At 60.7% G+C, this 18,982-nt stretch overlaps 6 protein-coding genes across 6 annotated transcripts; 2 read left to right on the forward strand and 4 right to left on the reverse strand.

Moving 5' to 3' along the window:
• Nucleotides 1–1,764: 1,764 nt before the first annotated feature.
• On the reverse strand, nucleotides 1,765–4,455 carry PAN0_006d2902 (uncharacterized protein; the record flags this gene model as incomplete). The annotated part of the gene is made up of 1 exon (XM_014801544.1): nucleotides 1,765–4,455. One exon carries the CDS (start codon nucleotides 4,453–4,455, stop codon nucleotides 1,765–1,767), a length of 2,691 nt encoding a protein of 896 aa, XP_014657030.1.
• A 1,718-nt stretch (nucleotides 4,456–6,173) lies between these two features.
• On the reverse strand, nucleotides 6,174–6,695 carry PAN0_006d2903 (uncharacterized protein; the record flags this gene model as incomplete). Its single annotated transcript, XM_014801545.1, has 1 exon — nucleotides 6,174–6,695. One exon carries the CDS (start codon nucleotides 6,693–6,695, stop codon nucleotides 6,174–6,176), a length of 522 nt encoding a protein of 173 aa, XP_014657031.1.
• A 593-nt stretch (nucleotides 6,696–7,288) lies between these two features.
• Nucleotides 7,289–11,785, reverse strand: PAN0_006d2904 (phospholipid-translocating P-type ATPase; the record flags this gene model as incomplete). The annotated part of the gene is made up of 1 exon (XM_014801546.1): nucleotides 7,289–11,785. One exon carries the CDS (start codon nucleotides 11,783–11,785, stop codon nucleotides 7,289–7,291), a length of 4,497 nt encoding a protein of 1,498 aa, XP_014657032.1.
• A 1,948-nt stretch (nucleotides 11,786–13,733) lies between these two features.
• Nucleotides 13,734–15,497, reverse strand: PAN0_006d2905 (uncharacterized protein; the record flags this gene model as incomplete). The annotated part of the gene is made up of 1 exon (XM_014801547.1): nucleotides 13,734–15,497. The coding sequence occupies one exon, from the start codon at nucleotides 15,495–15,497 to the stop codon at nucleotides 13,734–13,736; it is 1,764 nt and encodes a 587-aa protein (XP_014657033.1).
• A 633-nt stretch (nucleotides 15,498–16,130) lies between these two features.
• PAN0_006c2906 (uncharacterized protein) lies at nucleotides 16,131–16,910 on the forward strand (the record flags this gene model as incomplete). The annotated part of the gene is made up of 1 exon (XM_014801548.1): nucleotides 16,131–16,910. The coding sequence occupies one exon, from the start codon at nucleotides 16,131–16,133 to the stop codon at nucleotides 16,908–16,910; it is 780 nt and encodes a 259-aa protein (XP_014657034.1).
• Nucleotides 16,911–17,569: 659 nt separating this feature from the next.
• Nucleotides 17,570–18,898, forward strand: PAN0_006c2907 (DNA repair protein RAD51; the record flags this gene model as incomplete). The annotated part of the gene is made up of 4 exons (XM_014801549.1): nucleotides 17,570–17,656; nucleotides 17,747–17,891; nucleotides 18,001–18,779; nucleotides 18,890–18,898. The coding sequence occupies 4 exons, from the start codon at nucleotides 17,570–17,572 to the stop codon at nucleotides 18,896–18,898; spliced, it is 1,020 nt and encodes a 339-aa protein (XP_014657035.1).
• Between the last annotated feature and the right edge of the window lie 84 nt (nucleotides 18,899–18,982).

Below are 18,982 nucleotides of genomic sequence, written 5' to 3' on the forward strand. Positions count from 1 at the left end.
GCGCCAAATCTTGCAGAATCGTCCAAGCGATCCAGGGTGCAGAGCCGACAGAGATCACGCCGCGCAGCGTCGGTGCATCCGAATCCGCGGTTGCGACGCCCGACTCGAGCCGAACGGGCCACACACGCACACACACACTCTCTCTTTACCACAGCAACGCGGACGGGTGGCGAGATGCTGCAACCCAGCCCGCCTTTGCAGCGCGCCGTTGAAAGGCGGTGCTGTTGGCGATGTGGATGGAAAAACTGAGCTTTGCGGCGGCCATCGTGCGGCACATGGCCGACCCTGGCAGCTCGCAAACATCCTCCCCGCCCGCGTGCTGGCCCTCGTAGACCTGCGTGCCAAGATGGCAGTCGGCCACCTTTTTTGGCCAAGCTAAAATCTCATCCGGGTGGCTGGCATAAGCATTCGCCAACGCACCTAGGCTACCGATGACCGGGGGCAGCACATGTCAGGCATGAGAGGAACGGCCCATGTTTTTCCAGCACGGCACTTGAATTACTGACGTCGACCCACTGCTGGTCGGTGCTGGGGTGCAGCCAACTTCGGTGCGGAATTTACCGTGGCACGTCCGTAGCCGAGCCCAACACACTCCATGTGCCCAATGCAATGCGGAACTGGTCTGTGCAGCAGCGCATGTGCGCTGGGGCGCTTTTCGGATCCCACGATCGAGACGGTCGAGACGGCACCTGCGCAGTCACGACCAAGCGAGGCTCGCAAAGAAGACGCGTCGACGGCTCATCCGGCGTCCGCTCTGAGGCCGACGTGCGATTTCCTCGATCGAGCCTCGCGACTGCCACGCAACCCCCCCGTCTTGGCCCTCCTCCCCGCCGTCATCATACCGTACCGCCGTCCGTCTGCTCTTGAGAGGGTTGTCTTTTAGCCGGCCAGCTAGTCGGCCAACCGCATGAGCGTAGACCGCATCCTCTCTCATGTACATCCTAGCTTGGCGCTTGGGCGATCAAACGTATGCACCCGCTATCATGCTTCTAATGGCTTGACAGATGAATGCGACGAATCTTTGATAGAGGTAATGGACGATAGCCGAAGCTGCTTGGCATGCAGAGGCGAGGGTGGCGTTGTGGGATTCAAAGCCACGTCGGTGGCGTTCGGCTGCACGATCAGAAATGAGCATCGGACCGCGCATTCGGCAAGCGGCGCTTCCGATAGGCCAGCTGCTGCTGCCATCCTATCCGAGCCCAATCGGCTGCCGGGCTTGAAACTCAGAAGCAAAGTTGCTATCGGTTGGCGCGTGTCGGCAGGGCCGTAGTCCAAATTCGGCCGGCAGGATTTGGGAAAGCAGAACAGACGTCTGCACTTCGGCTCGTCACGCAACCCGCTGCACGAAAGGCCTCATTTCGGTCGATGCATTGGATTGGGTGTGAAACCGAAGCAACGTCGCCAAGGTCGAGAGAATTGCGCTTTTGCCCTGCGCATCGGCCGCTGCATGTCAAGCGCAGATATTCGGACTGTCAACGCGCGGGATTGTACCACAAAACATGCCTGCCGTCCGGTTCACGTTGACACCTTTCCGATCGCCGCTCAGCTCCGCCCGCGTCACATTTGCATCCCGACCCCCTCTACTCTCGTACGTACCGTCTCGCCGATTCGCCACTCCTCTCAGCCCCGTCGGCATGCAAATTCTTGGTCGTCACACCGCTCTGTCAGGAGCAAACGTCAAACCGCAATCTGAAGAGCCAAAGCGATGGAATTGATACAGTGTAGTCGGAACAAAGAGAGCTAGAAATACAGTAAGTGTCGACATCACTTGTCGGCGGTTGCTACGGCAGCGTGGTTGCCGCCGCGGGCGGTGAGTTTTCGCAGGTTGGCCGCCCACTCGTCGGCGCGCGAGTTGGCACGCTGTCTTGCGCCCAGGAATCCCGAAGCCGGCGCCTTGACGGGGCTCGTCTCGGGGCTCCATCTCGACGCCGGGCCCTGAGCGGTAGGAGTGACTGCTGCGTGAACGAGGTGGTTGGACGAGTTGGTGGGGGTGATGCTTGCGCTCGACGCCGCCGGTGCAGGTGCGGTCTGCGCAATGAGCGGCGAAGGCTTGGTGTATGCCAGACTCGAGTCCGAACGGTCGGAATCCAAGCTCTGTCGCTCAACCCTCTCCCCGTCGGCCAAGGCGAGGAGGTCTTTGAGGCTCGACGAGCGCGGCGTGATAGCTGCTGACGCTGCCGAACCGGCACGGATCGTCTCGTCGGTGGGGTTTGCGGCCCAGTCCGGAATCTCGGGACGCAGGTGCTTCGATGCGCCCTGGGGAGACGTGGGCTTGGGCGGGCTGACGAGCACCGCGTTCGACGTATGTTCGCGGCGGAACTCGGGTCGTACTTTCTGGCGCGGCGTCATCTGGGTAGCGTGGCGGCGGCCGTAGTCGTCGCCCATGCTGTCGTTGCTGCTGATGCTCTCGCCGCGCAATCGCGATGCACCGCGCACCGTCGCGCTGCCATGCACGGGGAATGCATCGGGCGAGTCGGAATACGCGCGCACCATGCGACCGGGTACAAGCCCCAGCGCAGACCCCATCGACTCTGGCCCGCCGATCACATGCGTGCCCTGGTGCGGCACGCCGTGCAGCTCGCGAGGAATTCTCACGTCGCGCGGCGAGCTCGGCGCGTGCTTGCCACGTCCATCTTCACCCGTGGCGAACGGCAGCCCACGCAGGAACGTCGCCGAGTGCGGCGTGGGTGGCAACGACTCGGTTCCCACCGACGAGCCGTACGACTCGCGCGACGATGCAGGCAGCAGCGGCGGCAGCGGTGCGACTCCCGTCACCGGCGACGGCATGGGCGATGTGGTCGGCAAAGCTACCGGCATCCTGCGATCGCTTCCCGGGCGCGGGTAATTCGACCTAGCCAGCCGTGCCGATGAGAAGCCCGTCGACGATGCTGGATCGAGATCGCTCCTCGACGGTGCCGCGCCGGACCTGGCTCCATCTCGCAATGCTCCGTGCGACGCTCTCGGTGCGAGCCCGGGGCGCTGAAGCACCGCGCCGGCCGTATCGTGGCTCACGCCGCGCTGCATGGGCGTCGGGCGCTGCATCTCTGCCACGCGGCTGTGCACGGCACCCCCCGCGCCCGAGCGCGCCTGTGCGTACGCGCGGTGGTGCGCATCATCGAGCGTGCGCGCCGACGACGGCGGACTCATGGCATGCTGTGGCGAAAGCAACCCATGCGAGTGCTGCGCATACTGACTCGGCGTCGGGATGCCGATCGTCAGATTCGCCCCACCGAAGCCTGGAGGAGCCGGCCCGCCCACGGCCCACTCCTGCTTCTGGCGGCGTCGCAGCTCCGCCGGGTTGTCGAACGACTTTTGCTTGCGCAGCTGGCGCATGCTCCCTGGCGGTGGACCCGATACATTCGTGCCGGCACCCATCGTGACCTTGACCAGGCTCGCAGGCTTGTGGCCGATATCATCGAGCGTAGCGACAGCTCGTGGCGGGGCTGGAAAGCCGTACTGGCCCACACTGGGCGGGGCGAGGCCAGGCGTCGATGCGCCCGATCCGGGCAGGCCAAAGCTGGGCATTAGCGGCGAGATCATCGGTGGCGATGGCAGACGCAGACCACCCGTCGATGAGGTGTTGCTGGTGGCGGATGCAAAGCGCTGCATCTGCGACGGACGCGGCGTGGTAAAGTCGTAGGCGCATGCAAGTTGGCGGTCTTCCTCGTTCTGCGGTGTGCGCAGCTCCACGCTCGTATCCGCCGACGAGTTGTCCCAGCCCGACATGGCCTCGAACGACGAGTCGACCCCAGACGTGAAGGACGACGAAGACGAAGACGAGCGGTCGCCCGCCTCTTCATCGTCATCGGTTGCTGCTGAGTCGCTGTGTGCCGGGGTCGGGCAAATGATGGAGCTGAGGTCGAGGAAGTGTGGCTTGACAGGTTTTGTCGACGCCTGTCCCTGCTGTGCGCCCTTCTTGGGCGCTCGGTAGCGCGCACTGAGCTTGTGGAACGTAGTGTCGAGCCACGCCTGCTTCTTATCGGTGTTGTGGGCGTGCTTGGGAGCGGCGTGCAGATCCGCTGCCGACGCACTGCGCGCATCGGCGCCGCGCTGGCGGTCGAACTCCTTGCTGAGCGAGCAGGTGAACGAGAGCAGCGACGCCGTGTCCGAGAAGGCGCCGGCCTCGGTGGCTGCTCTGCGTGCGGCAGCCGAGGCGGCGAGGATGTGCATATAGCTGTCGTCGCTGACGGTGCGCATCATGTCATGCGAGGGCGCGGCGGCGGGCGGCAGCGGAAACGCAGGCGTGGTGGGTGATGTGACGGTGCTGCTGTGGGCGCTGTTGGTTCGACTGGCCTCGCTAAAGTTGGGTCGCTTGGTGGAGCTTGCCGCAGACGGACGGCGGAGACGCTCCCACCGACTCATGGTCGGCTGCGCGTTGGTATGCGCCTGGCTGCTAGCATCCTCGGAACTCGAGGCCGAGCTCTGTGAGAGGCTGGTTTTGTGTTTCGTGCCCATTGCTGGCTGCACGTCGACTGCTTCGACGAACGTAGGGATCAAGTGCCAAGTTGGTGATCAAGCGCGGATGATATGGAGCATGCCCTCGGCGCGCGTGGAAGACGCGAAAAACGCTGGTGTTCCTGGTGTTGTTCGCAGTGCGATCAGCCGCTAGCACGCGATACAAGAGAGGCAGAGAGGATCGTGGATGGTAGCGCTACAAAAAGGTTGTCGGGAGATAAGGAGGCTGATGGCCGAGCAGAAGGCAGCGAGGTTGGGAGGAGGGTCCGGCGTGCCACCCTAAAAATCTCGGGCGGTAGCAAGGCCCAGGTTCAAGCTCGACTTGTTGCGCTCCCGCTGCCAAACGCACAGGATCGGATGCGCGCGGCTAGCCTTCCCTGCTGCGCTCAAGCTCCTATGCAGCGAACACGGCTATCCAGGGGAGCAGTTGGTGCAGCTGCTTGGCAGAAACTGCAACGCGTCCCGCTCTCGAGCGTTGCCCCTGCTGGACGAGCCTAGGTGCTGCCTAATGACGGCACTCTTCGAACGCGCAAAAGGATGAGGCGTTTGCTCAAAGTTCACGCGCAGATCGAGAGGAGGTCTAGGGCTTATGGTGCCGAGCCCATTGTGTGGTATGGCCTGGATCGCGGGGCGGATGTGCCTGGGCGCTTAGAAGCGAGCAGGCGGGAATGTGAGCGTGTGAGCTTGTGCCACCCACGCTCGTCTGCTGGCCTGCTGGCCTGCCCGCCTGTGTGTGTGGCAAACGTTTGGTGTCTCGGAGAGAGGCAGGCACGACATGCGCAAACTGAGACTCTGTCTCTGTGCTGTGTCCGTGGTGGGAGAAAAAATGCCAGTCCGACGTCTGCGCGGCTTTGCATGCATTTTTGAAATGATGCGCAATACCAACCGACACTACTGCGCCCTTTTGCCCTGTCCAAGAACGCCGAGGCTGACACTACAAACTGGCTGCACCCTTGCATGCTGCACTGCATCCGTGCATCCACCTCCGCACATCGCCCTCGTCTCAGCAGTGGGGGCACTGTAGCACCATCGCCGCTCGATTCGCTCCGTCCATCAGGCATCACGGCCAGCGTCCCGATTGTCTCTTCACCCCCGGTCCTCAAAATGAAAAGAACAGAGGGGCCGGGGCATAAGACTCCTCAGGTCAGACGAAAGATTGGGGGTGAGGGCCCCATCAATGCAGCCGTTCGTCACGGTATTGGGTTTTAAAGCTGCGAGTCAACTCCGCCTCGGTGTGCGAACTTTGTGCGACAAGGGCCTCACGCCCTGCGCCTTGCCGAACCACCCGGTCCGCTCTCCCTCTGATTCCCCTCACTGGAATGGCTTGACCTACTGAATGCCGCGCAAAGAAGCTTTTGGTGAAATTCCTGCCTGTTTTTTTTTCTGCCAAGCCAACACATGCACCGACGCGTCTAGACGCGACGAGTCCAACGAGGGGACGTGACCATCGCCTCGAAAAATTCCACGCCGCCTGCAGGCATATGCAGCCACTCGCAGCGAAGCTTCATGCCGCCAACACGGCTCTGCGCATAAGCCCGCTCCGTGGTCGCAGCATGGCTCACACGCACCGCACTCTTCCGAACACACCATCCACTCTCTGGAAGTCTTCGCCGAAATCGACATCGCGATGGATTGCGACGACCAAGTGTGCGGTGTTAGAGCGATAGAGCCAGCCGGTGCCCTGCCTGCGCTTGAGTGTCAAGTCGCCATGCGACCATCTAGCCTATGGTGTCTTGGGCCTGAACAAGCATAACGTAGTTGAGCGGAAGACGCTGGTTTTCTGCTGCACTGAGCTGTTTGAGCTTTGATGCGTCGATAGTGTCCGTCCTGCGCTTGTGCATCCGGTTCGAATCGGTTGGACTGCCATCTTGCTGCTGCTGGGTATCCTTTGCGGCGTCCTTATCGGTCCGTCCGGCCTGCGTGGATCCCGTGACGTAGGTGTTGCACCGAGCTTCAGCGCTGAGCTTAGCCAGGTCGTCGTACGAAGGCGTGTAGGTGAGCTTGCAGTCCGGGGTGGCGGAGAAGCCCAGCTTGGCGTGCTTATCCACGCGCAGAGCCAGGAGGCTAAACGAGCCCGAATCCGAGATCTTCTGGCACACAGCATCGGGCACAATCGCATGGGCTGTAGCATGTTCGGCGTCGCCACATGGCTGCAGGACAGTGACCCGGTCACCATCCGCTGCTACAAAGGGCAGCACAGCTGCCCCGAGAAAAGCCAACAGTGCGTACGCAGACACCATCGTATATAGTCTTGACCTGAAGACGATTCACACTGGTGCGGACCTAGGCTGAGCTATGGGGCTACATATATATACTTTGATCCCCAGTGGGGACAAGTGAAAGAGGAACTCGCGGGAGGTCGCCGAGATGAACAAGGGGGTCCCCGCCACTCCTCCGTATCCTAGACAGCTCCCGGTGTCGTTTCATATCCGCACTTGCGCTCGGTCCCCACCCGCATAAGCACAGCCTTACAATGCAATGCGAGCCACTTCCCGCTGCGTTGGTCATCGTCGTGCGTCGTTGCACGCTGTCAAAATAGGCGATCCGTCCACCGCCATTGCATTTCGCACTGCTCCCGTCAAATTCATCCAAATCTCGGACCCCAAAATTCCACCATCAATTTGACACCTTCGACCGCCCCCTCTCAACGTCATCAACAATGTCCCCTGCCCTTGACACCGATCTGTACCGTCCCTGAAACCACGACCCACGCCCATCGCTGTTCAACAGACACATGCACACGCCGCACGCACCGCTGTCCATTGTATACAATCCGATTAGAAAACGAAAACGAAAAAGAGAGTTAAACCACAGCCCACGGGCACACCGGCGTCTAGGACGACTGTGGCGCAGCATGCTCCTCGGCCACCTCATCCTCCTCCTGGTGAATCATGGTGAGCCGCTTGCGCTCCTCCTTCTTCTTGAGCAGGCTCCTCCTGAAGACATCCGGGACGAGCCTGTCCTTGACGCTCTTCTTCTTGGTGGGCTCGTCGGACGAATACGTGTAGCCGCGGTTGGGCCTCTGCTCGCCCGTGAGCATGTCGTAGTGCGTGCTGCTGGCGCGCGACGCCGTCTGCCGGAGCTCGTGCATCTGCACGCCGCCGGGTGCGGCCTCGTCGACGCGCGACGCCGATGTCGCGGCACGCACCAGCGGCGCAAAAGTGTGGTGCGTCATGCTCGGCCTACCCATGCTCTCCGCGTACTCGGGCCGCGCGTGCGGAATCGCCGGATCCGTCGTAAAGTCGTGATCTTCATCCTGCTTGTCTACGTACCGCAGGATATCCACGTCCGTCGGGTAGTACGACTGGCGGAAGCACTTTGCCAGCACGCGCGGCAGCAGCGCCAAGAAGCACGTCAGAAGCCCAAGCATCCAGAACTGGATGCTCGGATACAGGAAGTGGTTGTTGCCGTACGAGTAGGTCGACGTAAACGACGCGTAGATCGGCGCAAAGGCGAACATCACCACCGTGCCCAACCACACACCGCCAAAGATGAACCACGTCCATGCGCGCGCATTGATGCCCACGAACAGGTTTGCCACCAACACCGACGCGATCGCCATGCCCGTCGACCACTCGTACAGGTTGATGTCGTATCCATCGCTCCTCACCGACGTCGTGTTGTACGAGTAGGCGAAGAAGAAGAACAGAATCACCGACTGGTAGATGCCGTCAATGAAGTAAATGATAAACGGTCCGAGTCCAAAGTACGCGCGCCTGCGCGACTGGTGGTACAGCTCGGGCACCTGCATGAGCACCTTGTCGTTGATGTTGCGGTCAAAGATGCCGATGCAGATGACCGCCAGCACCGTCCAGACGGCGTTCCAGAGCAGAATGTAGACGTAGTCGATCGCCTGCGTCGTCGACCACGCACAGTAGATCTGGAACCAGAAAAGCGTGCCCACCTGGATGAACTGCTTGTAGAAGAAGTTGGTGATCATCGTCGCGTTGCGGTAGTACGACCAGTGGCCGTGCACGAGCACCAGGCGCTTGAGATAGCGGAACTGCGCGATGGCGTAGTCGGACGAGTTGACCGCCTGCAGACCCTCCTCACCCGCGATACCCACACCCACATGGGCGGCCTGGATCATGCTCACATCGTTGGCACCGTCGCCGATCGCGAGCGTCATCACGCCCAAGCCGTCCTTGATGAGACGCACGATGAGCGCCTTCTGCAGCGGCGACACACGGCAGCAGATGACCGCCTTGCACTGCGTCGAGATGCGCAGCAGCAGATCCTTGCTAAAGTCCTCGCTGAGCGCATGGCCCAACGCCGTTCCGTCAATCACGAGTGCGAAGCCGCCGGAGCGTTGACCGTTGTCCTCGCCCACCAGCGACACCTGACTCACGCTGCTGCGGCGGTTGCGGTGGTACGACGGCCTGCGCGACATGAACGACGATCGTCGACTTTCGCTCTCCTCGCCTGGAGGCTGGTGCTCCATCTCCGAAAGCACAGCCGGTCCGCCAAAGAAGCGCACCACCGCCTTGCGGAGCTGTTCGTACGCCGAGTTGGGTTGTCCGTACTCGCCGCCGCGCACGACGACCAGGTTCATGTCCTCGGTAAGCAGCATGGTGCTGTAGCCGATCGCGATGGCCGTCTCGAGCTTGTCGCCCGTGGCCACCCACACGTTGATGCCGGCGCGCTTGAGATCCGCAATGGTCTCGGGCACACCGTCCTGCAGCTTGTCCTCGATCGCCGTGGCGCCGTACAGGTCAAAGTCCTTTTCAAGCTCGCTCGCCAGCGCCTCCATCTTCTCCTCACGCTCCTGAATGGAGACGGAGGCCTCGTGGAAGCGGTGCGACCAGTCGTCGTAGAACTGGCCCGAAAGCTCCTTGCCACCCAGGCAGAGCGTCCTGAGACCCTTGTTGGCGAACTCCTCGAGCGCTGCGTCCGTAGCCTGCTTGATCTCGTCCTGACCGGGGCGGGCTCGCTCAAACATGATGCTGTCAGCACCCTTGGCCAGCATGAGCAGCTGTCCGTCCGACTCGCGGCGGACAATGACGCTCATTCTCTTCCTGGCGGACGAGAATTCGTTGACGGTGAGCAGCTCGTAGGTCTCGGGCTCTTTCGAGTAGGGCGTAAGGATGCGGAGCGTCTGGCGTTCCTTGCTGAGGAAGATGAAGCCAGCATCGGCAGCCGCCTGGACCAGCGCCTGCTCGTCGGGGCTCTGCGCCTGGTACTCGATGCTGCCGTCCTCCTGCTCCTCGACGAGCACAGTGTGGCACAGAGCCAGGCAGCGGAAGAAGCGGCCGAGCTGCTCGCTGTGCTCCGAGTTGGGGTCCTTGAGCGCGTCGATGAGCTTCTGGTCGCGGAACGGAGGAATCTCTGGGTTGAGAGGCTTGACCTTGACGCCTGACTCGTGTCCCTGCTCCGAACCCGAAGAGCCCTCGTTGCTGGAGAATCCATCCTTCTCCGACACGACATTGGGGGCGTCGCCTGCCGTCGTCTCCGAGGTGCCGATGTGGGGAGATGCAACTTCCCCGTGATAAATCACGCCCGAGACGGCGCACTCGCGGAAGATCATGACGTTCTGCGTAAGGGTACCGGTCTTGTCGCTGAAGATGTACTCGATCTGGCCGAGGTCGTCGGAGAGATTCCAGGATTTGGCGGTGGTGCGGCGATTGGTCTTCTCGTACCAGATGTCGTAGTCGTCGTAGATGAAGTAAGCCTGCGCGAGGCGGACGAACTCGAACGAGATGTAGAGCGAGATCGGAACGATGTTCTGGAACGTGATGAGCGAGTTGGCAAACGCCACGAGGCCGTTGATGCGCGGATTGTCGTCGCTGCGCGTGGCTCCATACTCCCAGTAGGCGCCACGGTCAAAGTAGCGCTGCTCGAGGAGCGAGTCGGCGATGGCGCAGGCGACCGAGACGCAGGCGAGGACGACGAGGTTGAAGTAGACCATGGGGTTCATCTGCTTCTCGACCATGGAGCGCTTGCTGGGGGTAACACCAGAGTTCTGAATGATCTTGGTGTCCCAGCCGGTCATGAGGACGACGCCGACGATCCACTTTGTGTTGCGGAGGTTGCAGCCACGGAGGAGGATCTGGTTGAGCGTGACGGGACACTGGAGCGGGTTGCCATTCTTGTCGAATCTGTCGTTGAGGACGACGCTGGCGTTTAAGCGGTACATGTTGACGTCCTGGGGCTCTGCATCGATGCGGAGAGAGGCGCGAGCGCAATCCTCGGGCTTGCGAAGGGAGGTGAGCTCGGGCACGGCGTGGCGAGCCTTGAGGTTGGTCTCGCCGTCGAGATTCTTGGTCTCGATGAAGCAGCTGTCCTCCTCTTCGCTGGTGGCGCAGATGATGATGTCGGCCGGGATGCTTTCGTTGTTGGTGAGGTAGACAAAGTCACCGACGGCGAGCTCCTCCCAATTCTTGTTCTTCCAGCGGGGCGCCTTCTTGGAGAAGAAGGCGTGCTCTTCGTCGGCGGTGAGGATGCGACCCTGGTGCCTGATGCGACCGTCGTCGAGCTGCTCGTAGTCGGATTCGAACTGGCTGTGGCGTGTGGTGGAGCGTCGCGCGAGCTGGTGCGACATGCGAGGAGGCGCGTTGGCCTCACCGGGCACGGGAACATTGCCACCTACGGCGGTGGTGGCGCCGCCGCCGGGCGCGTCTGCAGGCGGGGCGATGGGCTCGTCTTGCTGGTGAGCGTGGCCTTCCTCGGCAGCAGCTTCGGCCTTGGCAGCCATCTCCTTCTGAAGCTTGGAGGACTGCTTCTTCTTGCCGCCAAACAGCGTGTCTTTGACGGATTGGAAGAGTGCGGAAGCGCTCCTGCCCCTGGGCTCCATTGCGTTGGGGTTCTGCCAGCCGCCACCGGTGAGTGTGCGTACCTTGAGCCGGTTGATGTGACGATCGGACTGGTGGCGCTTGATGTCTTCGTAGCCGTCCTTGGCCATGGTGATGGCGAGGACGGCGAGCAGGGGCAGCATGGAGACACCGGGGTTGATGGTGGTGAACTGCGGGAAGAACTGGAGGATGACGATGAGAAGGAAGAAGAGGTTGGCGACACGACGGAACTGCTCGAGGAGGTTCTTGAAGACGAAGTTGTAGAGGGTATATTTGGCGGTCAAGACCTGATTGCTGGCATAGATCCAAGGGTATTTTGGCTTGCCCTTGTGGTCGAAGGCCTGTTCTGGAAGAGGCTCATTGAAGTAGACGGAGCGAGGTGCGGGTGGCGGTCTCTGCTTTTTGAAGACGACGTCGGGGTCGAGACTGATGTTGGCGAGCCTGGTGCGGAAGGCCTTGATCTTTCCTGAGGCTGACGAGGCGGGTTCAGCGGAAGAAGCAGCCTTGGACTGCTTCTTGTTGGATCCACGCTTGCCAAACATGGTGGAAAGCGACGCGGCTGGCTGACGAGGATGCGCAGCTGCTTAACGCCGAAGCTTGGCCGGCAGCCCGTACTGCACAGGTGGCTTGCAGCGGCGAAAGCTGTCGGGAGAGGGAAGCTGCAGATGGAGGCGCCGTTACAGGTGGGGCAAATGAAGTCTGGGTGCAGCTGGACCAGTGACGGAAGCGGCAAACTACCCCTGTTCGTTCGTCTGTGCGTTCGTGTTTGGATTGGGCGTAACGTTGGAAATGAAGTGACGTAAAGTCGGACGGAGCGCTCCCAGATCTCGTCGATGGTGACAGGAACGGCTTAGTTGAGGTTGCCCAATGTCTGAAGCTGAAGACGTGGCCGCTATGGTGGAGATGCTTCCTTGGCGGCAGTTGCGATTCGACCAAGAAAGGAGGCAGGCCGGCGACGCTGTAAAGCAGAGCACCTCTATCGCAGGGTCCGAGGTGGAGCTTGCCACTGAGTGTTATCACTCAAGCGAGATGGTCGTCGCAGCCGAAGGAACGGGCGTTGCGATGGGTATGTTGAGGATGCAGATGGTGGTGGAGGGCAGGGAGTGTAGCGAGGCCCGGGGCTGTACACGGAAGAAGCAAACAGAGGAGGAACGTGGCTCGACTCTTACCGACCGACAGACACGCGCTCACACGCACTCAGCCACCCTCGCTGCACCACCCATTCAAAAAAAAAGCGCCTGACTCCGCGGCACCACGGCGCTTTTGGCATCGCAGAGAGCAGCAACGCGCGCTTGGCAGGTGCATCCGGGCGCTTGTATCCGTCTACGCTTCATTTGCCTCTCGAGCGACGAGAAGAAACGGCCAACTGAACCGGCGAAGGCTTTGGTTTGGGTTTGCGGGTTCGACACAGCCTGGGCTGTGCTGGACACACGAAAGGGAAAAAGGTCCGGCTCGGATTTGGCGATCCGGTGGTCGCTGTGGTCGCCGCTTGTTTGTCAGAAGCACCCACAGCTGGTTGGCTCTGTGTTGTGCTCGTTCGGGGTCGAGTGCAGTGCAGTGCCTCAACTGCAGACGCCGAGCAGAGTGAGCCAGTCGTGCATTTCTATTTTTTGTACAGACGGGCCGGCGCGTTTTGAATTCGAGCCGAGCGTCGAATTTCCGTCACCGCTCTGCTGCTGCTGCTGATTGCTGCTGCTCCTGCTGCTTGCCTTACGGCGCTTAGGCACCCGCGGGCAGCCCCTGTCATCATCGCGTCCACGGAGGAATACTGTATTGGATTCGCAACTCAGCCTGCAGCCGTGCAGATGCAAGGAAAATCGGGCCGAACTCCCTCCACCTCATATCGAAAATCCAAGCCTCGGCGTCGCTCTGCCCGCTTGTTTTGATGCCTCAAGCGATTCCAACCGAGCAGCCTGTCTGTCGTCCCGTGCACATCCAGCCATCCTTTGCTCCTTTGCACCCTTCTCTGCATCGGCACCAAGCATCCAACACATGGATGAATGCGAGATCTCCCGATTCCAGGTCCTGTGGTGAGACTGATCCAGTCAGGCGGCACCTGCAGAGGCCTGTCAGGGGACGCACCGACACCTCCGCGGAGCAAACACGTCAAGCGTCCGGCGGAGATTCGTACTGATCTTTTTGGACCATGAGGTACGAGCATCGAAAGAGTCTTCCGGAGTCAACCCTAGCAATGTTGCAACCTGAGCCGACAGCTCCGCGTGGCTCGAACCGATAGCTTTAGATCTGGATTCTCTGAGCGGGGTCCGGAAGCAGGCTCCGGAAGCAGGCCCCGGGTGGTGCCATGCAAGACCCTCGGTCATTCGCATGATCTCACCAACTCTGTGGCGCTTGGACCCTTGTCGTGTGCAAGTTGCGATGGGGCAAGCCAGTGCTCACAACCTTCCTGATTCCACAGCTCAGTTCTAGGCACAGTCCGCTGGCCTTGGTTGACGACAAGTGAGATTGTATCTTGGGCTAGTCTACTGCTGCTCACTTGTTCGAGTTGAGCGTCTTTTGGAAGAACGCACGCACATCCTCCTCGCGCACCATCTTGCCCGTGCCGGCAAACGGCTTGAGGTGCTCCCACAGCGCATCGCGGAACTTGCTGTACGCATGCAGCGAGTTGATCATCTTCTCTCTCGGCATGGCACGCAGCGCAGCCATACCTAAATCGTACGTAGACGACGTCACCGACGCCGCATCGTCGTCGCGAACTGATGCCTGCGGGTCCGACGGTGGTGCGTACGTCTCCTCGGCCTCCAGCACGTGCGGAAGGGCGCTCCACTGCGGCAGGCACGCTGCGCAGCGGCAGATCCGATCGCGAAAGTCGTCGCTCAGGAACACATCGCAGCGCTGCGAAGGCCTCGTCTCGGATGCTTCCGAACTCAGTGCAGGCACCCACTCATCCACCACCGACGCCCCGAGCTTCGCGATCATCGATAGACCCTCTGGCAGAGTGCAGCCAGCATCGGTCGTTTCGAGCTTGAGTCGTTTGCTGCCTTCCCCTGCTGTCTGATCGTCCTTTGGATCGTCATCGGCACGTCGCTTGCCATCTTTCTTCTCGGCCAGGCCCGCGCCTCGCAATGAGTGTTCGGCAGGAGCTTCAGACTCGGCTCCATGCGCGTTGCCCTGCTCCTCCTTTTCTGGCTTTGTCAATGGCAGGCTGGCCGAGGAGCGAGCGATCTCGGCGACAGACTTCAGCAGGGCGCCGTTTGTGGCAGCGCTCACCTCTTCTTGCGTAAGAGCCTGCTCTGGCTCCACGGCAAGTCCAAAGATCCTCCAGCTTCGCCCTTGGTACGGTCCTCCAGCGTTTTGCAGCTCCTCTTCCGTCGGCACTTGGATGCTAGCGACGCCATCGTACTGCCCCGCTTCACCCGCATCTTGGCTCGTCGCAACGATCATCCAGCCTCGTGCTCCAGCGTAGCGTCGCAGAAGCTCGTTGCCCGGCTTGCGCACGCATGCGTCGCAGATCATCAGGTCGAACAAGTCGTGGTCGATCAAGGGCGCTTCCGGCTCGGTTGCAGTTGGGGGCATCGCTGCCGTGGTCGATGCGGCGGACGCTTCACCTGCTCCAGCATCGCCGCTGACAGATTTGGGCAGCGTGGCCGGACGCAACGAGGTGCAGCTCTCGTGAAGCCACTCTTCGCACACGATGCATTGGAACATCGTCTCGTCCTCCTTCTCGGGATCGTATGTCTTGCCACGTTCGCAGTAGCAGAAGCTTCCATCAAAATTGTGGTTGTAGCTGTTGGTGTCGTTCTGCGGATCGAATCCTGGCTTTCGCAACGTGCATGGCTTGGCACCTTCGGGGTACGACAGCTGTTCGGCCAACCGTGTCGAGCGGCCAGCATGGTTCGGTTCGCGCTGTCGATACAGGTTGGGCGTGCCACAGTCGCAGCGGAACTTGCGCTTGTTGAAGAGCTCCACCAGCTCGTGCTCCGCGTGGCACGATACGCTGCAGCCGGCACATACGCCGCCACCACCACACGTCTTGCACGAGTACACGGGTTGACGGATGTAGCCTCGCTCGTGCGTGCAGGTGTCAAACTGAAACGGGATCGCCTCGTTTGCTTGCGCCTCCAGCTTGGATTGTTGCGCGATCAGGTCGGCGGCGGTGAAGCCTACTTCATCTTCGCCCAGATTGGGCGCTGGCAGCGAAGGGTCAGGGAGCTGGGCCGAGGAGGAAGATGGCAGGTTCGATTCCGATGCATCCGACACGGACGCCGAGCCTGACGCCTGGATGTCGGAACTCATACTCGGGTGGGATGCTGCCCTCGAGCCTTGTGTACAAGCGAGAAGACGTTCAGGATGAGGAAGAGTGGGTGAAAGAGCCAATGTCGAGTGGTTGGAAGGATCCAAGGAAGGCAGTGGCGGCGCAGCGATTTTGGGTTGCGCGACTTTCGACTCGATCCAACACTTTACGCGTCTCGAAGCGCGCCTGACGCACGCCACTCTACGAACACGGCTCTCGCTCTGAACGACTCAAGGGACAATGCAGACGATGGTGGTAATTGGTCCTCATCTCCATCTTCCAAGGTATCGCTGTGTGCATCCTGCTCCACAGATCATGGCGCCGGCAACCTGGTCGACTCAGACTGCCGCCAGCATACGAGCGGTGGTGTCGCGTGCGCCTTCAATGCCTTTCAGGGTCGCGCCCAAAATGTTTCCGCGCGCTCGAGCCAGGCAGGCGGGTAGCCTCCACTCGCTTAGCCTTTTTTTGGAGCCTCAGATTCTTTTGGCCGCAGCTGCAGGAGCGCACTCCCCTGCAGCTGAATGCTTTGTGGTCGATTCGCTTGCAAGTTTCCATTCGACACTCACTATCTAGTACGCAGCGTCGATCTCCATCCTCCAAGGTTCTGCAACATCTCACGGAGGCCAAAGGGCGCAATGAAGGACACTTCGCATAGCAGTCGACGGCTCGGGCAGCGTTGCCTTGGTGCAGTTGTGGCGATACTCGCCTTCAGCGCATCCGGAACGCGCGCATGGGAGACCAAAGCCCAAGCGCTTGAGCAAGCGGTCTCGCTCGTACATGATCCAAATGTTTTTGGCGTCTCGAGCCTCTCGACCCGCTACCCTCCCGACCATGCTGTCACAGAGCTCGCCGATCATGTCATCACAGGGCCCGAGTACTATTCCCTGTGCGATTCCGAGGCGGGCTCTCTTCTCTATCTCGGATTGACCGTCTCGCAGACGTGGCGAAACGTGCTCCACAGCGAGTCTCGTAATGCTACCGTGAGCATTGCGTCGAATGCAGACCCTTCTCTACCAGATCCTCGACACAGCTCAAAGCACCATCCGGATCGATGGCAGGATCGCCGACCCTCGTGGAGACGCGGAATGCCCTCCAAGCCGCGTATCACTCTGTTCGGTCATTTCGACATTCTCAACGTCACCCAAGATCCCCGTGGAGCCGAACGTGCCTCGCAATGCTACCTCGAGCAGCATAGCGACGCTTCGCACTGGGCACCCAATTCGACCGAGTCGCCCCACGTGCCCTTCTGGGCAACCTTCCACGTAGACAAGGCATACTGGGTAGGCGGCTTCGGAGACGAGCACTACATCGGCTGGTTCACGAGCGACGAATGGAGCACGGCTTTCAAGCGACACCGCCTTTCTGACACCCTGCCTCCACCCGCTCAAGACTTCCCTGAACTCGCCTTCCAGTAACACCCGATATTCATATGGAATGCAGACTGTCACACCTCTTTGCATCCACCTGAAACCATGGAAGACACCATGATCTGCATGCTCGGGCAAGATGGTGAACGCTTTCTTTCGTGATGCCTCCTGGGGTGAGTAGCCTGAAGCTCTGGCGGATGAAGTTATAAATGTTACGCCAAGCACACGAACAGACCTGGCTTTTTTGTCGAGCTTGGCTGAGTCTGCAAGATCAGAAATCTCGTCTGCAAGTCGGGTGACCAAACGCCCGGCCTTTTTACGCGCTTTTCGCTCACGCGTCGAAACCAACACCTCTCGCACACTTTTTGGCGAAGCGGGGGGGCTCTTGTAAGCTACTGCTGCCGCTGCCCCTGGAGCGTCGGAAGAGGTCCGAGGCTCACCCTAGTCAGCAGGCACGCCTTGCATGCAGCAATGCTCAGTCGACGAAGTTCCCACCGCCACCCGTCCATTTCACTTCACTTCACTGCTCCTAGCTCGCCTCCCCCACGATCGCATCCGCCCGCCTTCTTCTCATCCGACCACCACTGGCCCTTCTTTGCCACAGCTGCGCTTTTCGAACGGTCGCGCTTCCTTACGACCACGTGGTTTAGCCCTCTCGATTCACCTAACATCACCACCCTCTTCCGTATCGACACTGCATACTGAACATGTCTCAGAGCGTACAGGACCCCGCGCAACTCGGCGAGGAAGACATGTGCGAGGGTTTCGGCCCCCTGCCCGTATCCAAGCTAGAGGTGCGTAGCCACTGCTGTGTCCTTCGCCATGGTTAGCCGATGTAGCTGACTGGATGATCGTTTCTGCTCCTTCTCCTTCTGTTTCTTTAGGACTTTGGCATCTCGAGCTCCGACTGCAAGAAGCTCGCCGAAGCCGGATACAACACTGTCGAGAGCATCGCTTTCACGCCCAAGAAGAACCTCCTCCTCGTCAAGGGCATCTCAGAGGCAAAGGCAGACAAGATCTTGGCCGAAGGTTAGTCCATTCATTGGCACGGACGCCTTTTCACACACGAGTCACACGACTGATACATTTGCCCTCCGTTTGTCTTTGCTCGCCACCCGCTTTTCCCTGCCCTTGACAGCTGCCAAGTTGGTGCCGATGGGCTTTACCACGGCCACCGAGTTCCACGCGCGCAGGAACGAGCTCATCTCGATCACGACGGGCTCCAAGAACCTCGATGCTATCCTCGGCGGTGGCATGGAGACAGGAAGCATCACCGAGCTTTACGGCGAGTTCAGGACGGGAAAGAGTCAGCTCTGCCACACGCTGGCGGTCACCTGCCAGCTTCCCGTCGACATGGGCGGAGGCGAGGGCAAGTGCCTGTATATCGACACGGAAGGTACCTTCCGTCCCACTCGTCTGCTCGCCGTTGCAGAGCGTTACGGGCTCAACGGCGAAGAGGTGCTCGACAACGTGGCGTATGCGCGTGCCTACAATGCCGACCATCAGCTGCAGCTGCTCATGCAGGCGTCGGCGATGATGGCCGAATCGCGCTTCTCGCTGCTCATCGTCGACTCGCTCACGTCGCTCTACCGCACCGACTTTTCCGGTCGAGGCGAGCTCTCGGCGCGACAGATGCACCTCGCCAAGTTCCTGCGAGGCCTGATGCGTCTGGCGGACGAGTTTGGTGTGGCGGTCGTGATCACCAACCAGGTCGTGGCGCAGGTGGACGGAGCCACCGCGTTCACGGCGGATGCCAAGAAGCCCATTGGAGGTAACATTGTGGCGCACGCCTCGACGACGCGACTCTCGCTGCGAAAGGGACGCGGCAACCAGCGTATCTGCCGCGTGGCTGATTCGCCCTGCCTGCCCGAAGCTGATGCTGTGTTTGCCATCGGCGCCGAGGGCATCATTGACCCGGTAAGTGACTTTTGCTTTTAGCTGGCGAAGCTTTGGTATGTGCGAGCATTGGCTAACCTCTACGCCTCCCTGCTTCTGTGCTATCCTGATCATACTTTGCGCCTCTGCAGACCGATTGAGTGCTTGAAGCTCGAATGCCCGGGCGCTCCAACCGAACATCGGCCCTCTTTACTGCGGCCGGACCATCCCTGTACAATATGATT

The sequence above is a fragment of the Moesziomyces antarcticus genome (assembly GCF_000747765.1).
Source record: "Moesziomyces antarcticus DNA, scaffold: scaffold_v10006, strain JCM 10317, whole genome shotgun sequence".
Lineage (NCBI taxonomy): Eukaryota > Fungi > Basidiomycota > Ustilaginomycetes > Ustilaginales > Ustilaginaceae > Moesziomyces > Moesziomyces antarcticus.